Below are 10705 nucleotides of genomic sequence, written 5' to 3'. Positions count from 1 at the left end.
CCCTGATATCCAGGAGGAAGCAGCTGGGGACCTGCTGAGCCACTCAGATGCTCACAGGTGTCACTGGGAGCAGATGGGATCCATCCCAGGGGGATGAGGGAGCTGTGGATGAGCTCCCCAAGCTGCTCTCCATCATTTACCATCAGTGCTGGCTCATCAGGGAGGTCCCAGAGGACTGGAGGTGCCAGTGTGAGCCCATCCCCAAGAAGGGCTGGAAGGAGGAGCTGGGCAACTCCAGGCCTGTCAGCCTGACCTGGGTGCCCGGCAAGGTTATGGAACAGATCACCTTGAGTGCCATCCCAGGGCACCCACAGGATGGCCAAGGGGTCAGAGCCAGCCAGCGTGGATTTCAATATCTGCACTGATGATCTGCATGAGGGGATTGAGTCCATCATGAGCAAATTTGCAGGTGACACCAAACTGGCTGTGAGTGTGGATCTGCTGGGGGATAGGAGGGCTCTGCATAGGGCCATGGACAGGCTGGATCCAGGGCCCAAATCCAACAAGGTGAGGTTTAACAAGTCCAAGTGCTGCATCCTGCCTTTTGGCCACAACAACCCCTGCAGCACTACAGGCTGGGGACAGAGTGGCTGGAGAGCAGCCAGGCAGAAAGGGATCTGCAGGGACTGATGGACAGCAGGCTGGGCATGAGCCAGCAGTGTGCCCAGGTGGCCAAGAAGGCACATGGCTCTGGCCTGGATCAGGAATGGTGTGGTCAGCAGGAGCAGGGCAGAGATTCTTCCCCTGTGCTGGGCACTGGTTAGGCAGCACCTCAAGGGCTATGTCCAGTTCTGGGCTCACTGGAGTGGGCAACAGGAAGAAATTTGTAGCTGGAAGAATAAAGAAAGCAAAGGTGAAGCAAAGGAATTGCTCAGGGCAGTTTGGGAGTGGCTGCCAGGCAGCCCTGGCTCTGAGCAACAGCGTCTGCAGTGGGACAGGAAACTCCCAGCTGATGGGAACAAACTTTCTGGCTGACTGCAGAGGCCAGGACAAACCTGAGTGGTTTCCCTGGTGTCCCCCAGCCCTTGCTGGCCCCAGGGGCTGATGGCATTTGTGTTCCCTCAGGTTCATGTCCCCACAGCAACAGCATGGGGGTGCTCCCCCTGCTGTGTGCAATGCAAACAGGGGCTGCTGAGCCAGTGCTGCCGTGTCTGTGCCTGCAAGGATGGGGCACCTGTGTGAGCTGGGGGAGAGGCCAGGGCTGCAGAGGGGGGATGTTGTTGGCAGCTCCATGAGGATGCTCTGGGACACTGCCCTGGGCTGTGCAGCGCACTGGGGATGGGTTAGCCCCTGCTCTGCTGCTCCTTCCCGTCTGCCCCAGGGCCCTTGCAGGGCCCCAGCCATGCTGTTTGCCCTCAGCCTGCCCATGGCCAGCCTGGGGCTGCTCACGGGGGTTTTCTGTGCTGAGCATTGGCCTGGGTGTGTTCTTGAGAGAGCCTGGGCAAGGAGCCTGGAGCCCCCAGGCCCTGGGCTAAGGCGCCAGCGCTGCCCCAGCAGTGCCCATGGCCTGTCCCTGCTGCAGTCCCGGCACTGCCACCCCCAGGGCTGTGCCCGGCCCCGAGAGCACTCAGGCCCTACAGCAACACCAGGGCCACCAGGGCAGCGGGGCAGGGCCATAGCAGCAGCACTGGCAACACCAAGTGCTGCTGCTGCTGGGCACAGCTGCTGGGCCAGCACTGATCTGCCCCCAGCTCTGCACACAGACATTGCTGCTGCAGCTCCTGAGAAGGGAACAAAAGGGCATCTCTGTAGAAAACTTTGCTGGGAGAGCACTCACATCTTTAAAGCCATCTAGAGCACAGCCCCTCCTTGACACAGTCTGCAGTCATAGAGAAGATGGAGAGAAACTAAAGGAGAAATGGCATAAACAATGACATTTCCTGTGGCACAATGTTAAGTAAAACCAAGCAAAAGAACCTCTAAGATAAAACCAATAAGAAGTACCAAAGATGATTTTTATTACTAGTGATATGCAGAAATTGGCCAGCAGTTTAATGTTCCTGAAAGCATCCAGTCATCAGTGTCCACACTGCAGCCTTGAGCTCCTGGTTCCTCAGGCTGTAGATGAGGGGGTTCAGGGCCGGAGGCACCACCGAGTACAGAACAGACAGGGACAGATCCAGGGATGGGGAGGACATGGAGGGGGGCTTCAGATGAGCAACTGTTCCAGTGCTGAGGAACAGGGAGACCACGGCCAGGTGAGGGAGGCAGGTGGAAAAGGCTTTGTGCCGTCCCTGCTCAGAGGGGATCCTCAGCACAGCCCTGAAGATCTGCACATAGGAGAAAACAATGAACATAAAACAAACAAACAGCAAGCAGGCACTAACTGTGATGAGCCGCAGTTCCCTGAGGCGGGAATTTGAGCAGGAGAGCTTGAGGATCTGGGGGATTTCACAGAAGAACTGGCTCAGGGCATTGCCATGGCACAGGGGCAGGGAAAATGTATTGGCCGTGTGCAGCAGTGAATAGAGAAAGCCACTGACCCAGGCAGCTGCTGCCATGTGGGCACAAGCTCTGCTGCCCAGGAGGATCCTGTAGTGCAGGGGTTTGCAGATGGACACGTAGCGGTCGTAGCACATGATGGTCAGGAGGCAAAACTCTGATCCAAGAAAGAAGAAAATCAGAAAAACCTGTGCAACACATCCATTGTAGGAGATGGTCCTGGTGTCCCAGAGGGAATTGTGCATGGCTTTGGGGACAGTGGTGCAGATGGAGCCCAGGTCGCTGAGGGCCAGGTTGAGCAGGAAGAAGAACATGGGTGTGTGCAGGTGGTGGCTGCAGGCTATGGCGCTGATGATGAGGCCGTTGCCCAGGAGGGCAGCCAGGGAGATGCCCAGCAAGAGGCAGAAGTGCAGGACCTGCAGCTGCCGTGTGTCTGCCAGTGCCAGCAGGAGAAAATGGCTGATGGAGCTGCTGTTGGACATTTGCTGGGGCTGCACATGGGGACCTGTTCATGGAGAAAGGACAGTGACAAGTCAGGAGAGGGTGCTTTGAGCCAAACCTGGGCCATTCCCTGCAGACTGTCCCACTGGGACTCACCCACCCTTGTTCCTGCTCTGTGAAAACCTTCACCCAGGTCCCTGCCTGAGCTCCAGTTGTGCTGGCTGAGTGTGCCAGGAGCAGCCAGGCCTGTGCATGGGGGCTCTCGAGGAACCATCCCTGCCCCACTGCCCTGGGTTTGTGGCCGTGGGGCAGAGGGACAAGGCTGGATCTTCAGGATTTGTCAATGGAATCACTCCTAACGCAGAAAGGCATGGTAGCATCTGCACTCCCACTTTTAAAGGATGGCAGGAATTTATTATAGGAATTGTTTTCCTACATACACATCATTCCTGGCTCTCTGAGGTCAGAAATCCCCAGCATTTCTACTGCACTTTGAGTTTGCCGCTGCGAGATAGGAGAGCCAAAGGATTCCCTGTGGATGAGGGAAGATGAGGGGCTGGATGGGCTTGTTCCCAACTGCCATGGCTTTGCACCTTTGGCTGCAATCAGAGCAAAATCACACTCCAGGTTCACCCTGGGATAAACCAGACCCTGCCCAGAGCAGAGGGATCCCTGAATGTCTCACCCTCTCTCAAGGTCCCTGGGCAAGGTCTCAGCACCCCCTTGTGCCAAGGACACTCATGGCTCCCTTGGCAAACCCAACAGCATTTCCTCAGCTGTGGCAGCTCTGCCTTTCCCTTTGGGACATTCAGGGAACTCCCAGAGGCTCTGGCACAGATTTGCACCCAGGAGGGCAGCTCAGAGCTTGGAAGGGCACAGCAAGGAGATACTTGGCTGTGCCCATGATGGGATCTCGGGGAGAGGGCTCAGCTCATTCCCCTTTCCCATGGACTGCTTTGCCCACAGCCCCACTGGTGCCAGGGAAGCTTGGACACCCCATTCCCATGGACAGCCCTGCCTGGCAGGAATGCCAAGGGCAGTGCCTGACTCAGCTGCTGCAAATGCCAGAGCCTCCCTGAGAGCAGCAGATAACAGGGCAGGGCAGAACCAAGAGAAGATGTTGTGGTGCTGTGCCTGAGAGGGCAGGGCAGAGACAGCCGGGCACTCAGGACAGTGTTCCCGTGCCCAGCTGTGCCTGGCACCTCCCACAATCCAACCGTGCCCTCATCCTGCCCCCAGCACTGCTCTCTTCAGCCCTCTCTCCTTCCCTGAGCATCTCCCTGGGCCTGGATGTTCCCTCCTGAGAGGAGCCTTGTCCCTGCCAGCACTCACAGAGCCCATCCCAGCCTGTGTGCCCTGGCCGGGGCCCTACAGAAACCTGCCTGTGTGCAGGGCCCTGGCCGGGGCAGGCTCTGTGTGCAGCTGGGCAAGGGCAGCTCAGGAGAGCCCTGCTGGGCCCTGCAGAGGTGATGCTGCTGCTGTCCAGGGCTGAGGAGTGGCTGAGGGCCCTTTGGGAGGCTCCCAGCAGAGAGACTGACCACCCAAAGTTACAGTTCTGCAGTCCCTGTAAATGTTCAAACACTCCTTTGATGATCCTGTGTGTCCCTTTCAACTCAGAATGTTCTGTGATTCTGGGATTACAATTCCTGTTCTGCTTCTCTCATCCCCCTGTTGTCTATAATCTAAAGAGAAAAAAAATCCCTTGCAACAGTGTTAGAACAGTAAAGTAAAACCCAGACATTTATTGGAAGATTCCAGGTGTCCCCGTGGGAAAGGGCACATCCAGCTCCTGATTTCAATAACTTATTAAGGTTGATAATTAGGATATTTAACAGGAATATCCAAAAGGAGATTCAGTTTTCCTAGTTACACACCCCTGGGTCAACCCATTGGAGTAGGTCCAAAGGCTTCTTTGCCTTCACTCTTTATAATGACTGCTCATATTCTGCTCATTTTCAAAACCCAAAATGTTGCTATAGGTCCACTTCCTATAAGACTATATAGTATTTCAGGACTATATAAAAGAATAAGACTATATAGCATTTTAGGAATATATTTAGACAGTCAGGGTTTTGAGAGAAATGTAAGGAAATATACTAGAGTTAATTAAGGATTAAAGCTATATAAGAATATAATAGTGGTTTAATGGAATTAAGAGTTTAATAGAGTTAAGTAAGTATTAGAGTATTATAACTATATAATAGTAATTTCGAGAGCTATGAATATATAAAAATGTATAAAATACAAAAATCTTTTTGTCACCACCCCAACATCCCCATCTTTCTCCAAGTAGGAAATTGAAAACACTCTCAGGAAAGCTCCTGATCTTTACATCAATCCCAGGCCTACCTTCTTTGGCAAGTGTCCTCTGGAGCTGTGCCCAGGCTGGTCTGGAGCTGGGAGCAGCCGTGCCCCAGCCAGCCCCTCTCAGCAGCAGCCCCTGCCCTGCTCAGGGTGGCTCCTTCCCCCCACAGCTTCTCTCCAGTGCTCGGAGCAGCTGCCAGGGCTGGCTGAGAGCTGTCCCTGGCAGGCAGCAGAGTCCCTGCCCCAGCACAGCGCCCTGGGCTGCAGGACCCTGCTCTGCACGACAGCCCTGGGCACCCCTGGCTGCAGCCCCGGCTGCTCAGCCCTGCAGCAGAGCCTGGCAACAGGAGCTGCCTTGGGCTGTGCCTGGGCTGGGGCAGCAGGGAAAGCCAGCCCTGCCCCAGGGCCGCAGCCCTGCCCTGGAGCAGCTCTGAGAGTCCTCCTGAAAGGTCCTCAAAACTGTGGGATGTGCCAGCTGCAGGAGATTCCTACAGGAACTGCAGCTTCTCTTCCCCCAGCCAGGGAATGACTGTTTCAAACCTGGGCTGATTTCTGCTCTAGTGAGCTCTGAGTGAGCACCGCTCTGTGCTGCCAGCCCAGGCTGAGTTTAACCCCTCTGTGCTGTGCCCGGGGTGGCTGCAGGCAGAGCCCCAGCCCTGCTGGGCTGTGCACAGGAGCTGCTCCTGGGCAGAGCTGTTTCTCTGCAGTGCTGCCCTTACCAGGAGCTGCCTCTGGGCCACGAGCCTCTCTGCAGGTTTTTCAAAGGACTTTGGCTTTGGCTTTTGCCTTGGAGTCTCTGAGAGGTTTGTGCAATCATGGCCTCCAATTACTGCTGTAATTAGTCCCTGGAGAGGCTTTGTCAGTAACAACACTCAGTGGGCTCATTAATGCTTCAGGGTACTTCCGTTTTTTCAAAATACTTGATGTTTCCCTTTTGATACAGACTCTGTGAGAGGTTTGTGCAATCATGGCCCCAATTATCTGCTTTAACGAGTCCCTTGAGAGTTTTGTACTGAAACTTAGCAGGGCTCATTAATGCTTTGAGATACTCAAGGTTTTTAAAGGTATTTTAGGGATTTAAGAATACTTTTAGGTACTTTTTAGGATTTTCCTTTCTTCACTGAGTCTCTGAGAGGTTTTTGTGCCATCCTGGCCTCCAATTCTCTCCTCCAAGGAGTCCATGAGGAGCCTGTGTTGGGTATCTTCCCCCTTTCTGTTTTACAACAAAGATGGAACTGAAAGAATTTTGTAAGACTTTCTAAAAGCATTCAAACAATCATGGGAAAATTAACAATACAACAACAACCACTAAGAGAATGAATAGTCCTGTTTTAGCTAGACATCATCCAACCCTTTAGTCCCTTGGATTGGAAGAGTTTATTGAACCAGTCTTTTTTTTCCACTTGAAGCTTCTTGAATCCTTCAAGTACCTGAATGCTCTTGTGGATTGACTCACTGTGGCTGGAGAGGTTCATGCAACACATGCCCTCAGAGTCTACACAGCCATGCCCATGTGCCCAGAGTAAAAACTCTATCGCTGTTCTGCAAGGTGGCATGTCTGATGGTCTCTATGTCTGAGAGTAGGCCACTCAATGTGAGGGATGTGGCATTGGTTTGCTTACTTAACAGGCACCCAAGATGGTCTAATTGTCCTAAAGCTTTAGCTGCAGCCACCCAATGTAGTCCACACTGGGGATGCTACCATCCAATACCTGGATTAAAGCTTGCAAAGCCATCTCTTTGATATCATCCAATACTTCTCTAGAGATACCTGCTGCTTGGTCATCTGGTAGGCTGTGTTGTCCTTCTCCAGCTAGATGGTTGATTCTGCCCTTGCCTCATTATTAGCATAGTCTGCTATTAATTGATTTAGTAAATACTTCCATCCCCCTTCCCCCAGGGTGTATTCTGTAGGTGACAATACAATGGTCATAAAATATTTTAAATCATAGGGAGTTAAGACATGTGCTGTAAACATGGCCCTCATTAGGCCATTAAAACAGGGGAAGTCCCTCCTATGGTCTTTAGCTGCCCTACACAGATCCTTGATTTTCCCGCAAACCAATGGCTGATACCTGGGATTCTGCCTCTTTCTTTCATAACATACCGGGGCAATGAGGAGTTTCGAGACTATTTGCCAATCTCCTTCCTTAACTGCTTCTTTCCAGATCATTTCCCAGGGATCTTTTAGGGCTAAAGGGGTGAGGTGGCTCTGGGGAATCCAAACTGTTTTCTAAGGAGGAAGAATAACTTGGAGGAGAAACATTTGGATTAGAAATAGTGTGACAGTTGGGCTTAGTATCTTTGACCATGGGGTCATATTGTTGCCGGAGGGTTAGGCAAAGGGCATTGCCATTTTGTCAGGTGTTGGGGAGGAAGGTCCTTGATTTAGGATGGCAAACAACTGGGCTGTCGTTCTGGAGGCATCGCCCAGGGTGGAGGTGGAATGATTGACAGTGGGGGTGTGACCCACAGTTTTGGGGGTGGAGTCTGGTGGTTCATTCAGGGCGGAAGAGAAGGTTGTGGTAGCAGGAAATGGAGGAGCCAAGATGGGAGGGAGGATGATCGGGCTCTCGAGCCACGTTCAGGCTCCTTCCATCTTAACTCTCCAGGGCATGATACTCCAAGAGAGCATGGCCATCGCCATCTTGGACCATTGTGGAACGTCTGATAAAGGCAGGTTTGGGGCAAGGTCCTGAGTTAGGAGTGACCAATGGATTGAGTATTCAACACACTGCTGGCTGGTGAAGGGTCTCAAGGGTGGTGTGGAAGATGGGGAGTATGTGGGATGCAATGGAGTCCCTTTTGATCAAAAGGTTGTACAATTTAACTTCCACTTAGTCTCAAAATTCAGTAGTATGGATTTCGACACCACAGATGTCTGGAAATTTTTTCATGATCCACCTCGTGATTGATTTTTATTCGTTCTTTGAAAATATTTCATCATGATCAGTGAGAAAGCATCCATATACACTCCTTTCTACTGTGGACATCTGGCTGACCATTTTTCTTTCTTTGCCTTATGGAGAAGAGCCACCGCAACACCTCAAATTAATTATGGGACATGGGTACATACTGTTAAAACACAGTGGCAAAATGGGCAATAAATATCTTGCATTTCCCCAAACCCACCTGCAATCCTGTGCAGGTGAAACCATCGTTGTCCCTGCCGATCCTGGGCAAGGTCCCTTGCAGCAACGATGAATCCGCCAGGCCTGGCACAATCCAAAATCCCAGGGTGCACTGGCCTATCCATCAGCTAACCCCAGCTGACATGACTGACACAGAGAGCCCTGAATATTACAGCGACCTGAGGGGGTCTCCATGGTGAGAGAAGGACGAGAATCTTGTTCCTTGATCAGAAGGCTTGATTTATTGATATAGAATATATAATACATTATAACTATACTAAAAAGAATAAAGAGAGAGGTTGCAGAGAGCTGCAAAGCTAAGAATAGAATAGAAAGAATGAATAACAAAGTTCTGTGTCCAGGGGACCTTTCCCTGAGCTGCTCCTGTGATTGGCCCTTAATGGTACACATGGAAGATGAGCCAATCACAGGATCACCTGTCACATTTCACAACAGCCGATAACAATTTGTTTACATTCTTTTTCTGGGGCTCTGCTTCCCAGTAGATGGACAAATCCCAAAGAAAGGATTTCTATGAAGAAATGTCTGCGACACCTGAATGCCATGGTGCCTGTTTGGGCGCCAAATGTCACAATGAGGGTGGCTGTGACAAAACCTCTCTGGCTCCCTGAGTTCAGGGTGAGTGTGGTGAAAATGAAAAAGAGCAGGATCAATGGAGTTGTTTAAAAGGAACTTTAATAACAGGGTGAAAAATAATAAACATGGAGAAGTCCAGCACAGTACAAGGGGCAGGATTCTAAAACCTGAGACAAAGGGGAAGCAACAACATAGACATTTGGGGCTAGAAAACTAGAACAATAACATATAGAAGAAATAAGTAACCAATAAACCAATAGGGATGTAGAATTTGGACAACTTAGCATAACAACACTAAAGGCTTATGGGGGATTTCTCAAGCTCACCCTAAGTTAAAAGAATGATTCCTAGGACTTGAAACTCATGCCCAGTTCTTTTGGGGTAAAATCTAGCTGACTCTGAGTTACAGCCGGGCTAACTCACACATTGCTGATTTGCACTGGCCCCTTGGGACCATGCAGCCCAACAGAGCCACAATGATGTCCTTGGTTCCACGAGGCTCCACAGTGTCACAATGGTCCCTTGGATCCATGGTGCTTTGCAGTGTTCCAATGGCTGCTTCATTTCACAAGGCTCCCAAATGTCACATTGGTCTGCATAGGAAGAAAGCCATGGAGCCCCCATGTTTCAGCAGCTGATGAACGGCAACCACCAGAGGCCAAGGCAAGCCTGACCTGTCTGTCCTGGCAACTTTGCTGGCAGCAATCCTTGCATACACAGAAATTTGGAGGTGGAATCCAAATTTTGCCCATGGACGCCTGGAAAAAATGGACAGTTCTTTTCCATGAAAAAGAAGAGCCCAGAGCCTCAGTGTTTCAGGGGCAGATGGGAGTGGCCTTCCACATTCCAAGGTCAGGCAGACCTGTCAGGTGACCCCTGGGAGACCAAGGCAGTCATACCTATTTCATGTTCCCTTGCTTCCACAGGGCCCTGCAGTGTCACAATGGCTCCTTGCTTCCATGATGCCCTCAGGTGTCATAATGGCCCCTTGGTTACACAAGTCCTTAAGGATCTTAATGGTATCTATGGCTCCACAAGGACCCACAGTGTCCTAATGGTCTTTGGGTGCCATGAAGCCCCTCTTTATCACCATGGCCTCTTGGTTCTATTGGGGCCCAGGCAACAATGATCCTCTTGGTTCCACAAGTTCTCATAGTGTCACAATGGACCCTTCCTTCCATGAGTCCCTGCAGGATCTCAATGGCCCTTTGGTTCCATGGAGCCCCACAGTGTCATAATGGTCTCCATGATTCCATGGGGCCTTGCAATGCTCTCCATTGATCCATGGTGCCCTGCAGGATCACAATGGCCCTTTGGTTCCACAAAGCCCCGCTGCTTCACACTGGCCCCTTGGGACCATGCGGCCCACCAGACCCACAATGATGTCCTTGGTTCCATGAGGCCCCACAGTGTCACAATGGTCCATTGCATCCATGGTACTCACAGTGTCACTGTTGGAGAGTTTTGTTCAGACATGGCTTATAGAAAAAGGCCATGATCACATACAGCTGGTTAAGCAGTAAAAAGCAGCTGTAAGTATTAAGTTCTCAGCCTTCTGATTGCAAGAAAAACAAAAACACTGTCCTTGGTTAAATGATGAGAAAAACATGGTGAAAACATGGAGTCCTTGAATGTAGTCAGCAGCAGGATAAAAAACAAGTATTAGTCTCAACAGGAAAGCCACAAGTATTAGCAACAAAGGAGGAGTTGACATGTAATCTGTAACCAATGATGAGCTCAGCTTTTACAATATGTATGAGCTTAATTAACACTACTATAAAATTATGTAA

General features: G+C 51.1%; 1 protein-coding gene across 1 annotated transcript; it reads right to left on the bottom strand.

Moving 5' to 3' along the window:
- Nucleotides 1–327: 327 nt before the first annotated feature.
- Nucleotides 328–2579, bottom strand: LOC135460936 (olfactory receptor 14J1-like). The gene is made up of 2 exons (XM_064737911.1): nucleotides 2082–2579; nucleotides 328–369 (listed from the first exon to the last, which is right to left on the bottom strand). The coding sequence occupies exons 1-2, from the start codon at nucleotides 2577–2579 to the stop codon at nucleotides 328–330; spliced, it is 540 nt and encodes a 179-aa protein (XP_064593981.1).
- Between the last annotated feature and the right edge of the window lie 8126 nt (nucleotides 2580–10705).

The sequence above is a fragment of the Zonotrichia leucophrys genome, unplaced genomic scaffold, assembly GCF_028769735.1.
Source record: "Zonotrichia leucophrys gambelii isolate GWCS_2022_RI unplaced genomic scaffold, RI_Zleu_2.0 Scaffold_130_127662, whole genome shotgun sequence".
In the NCBI taxonomy this organism is placed as follows: domain Eukaryota; kingdom Metazoa; phylum Chordata; class Aves; order Passeriformes; family Passerellidae; genus Zonotrichia; species Zonotrichia leucophrys.
The sequence above is the reverse complement of the archived record's forward strand: the minus strand, read 5'-3'. Positions and strand labels throughout refer to the sequence as shown.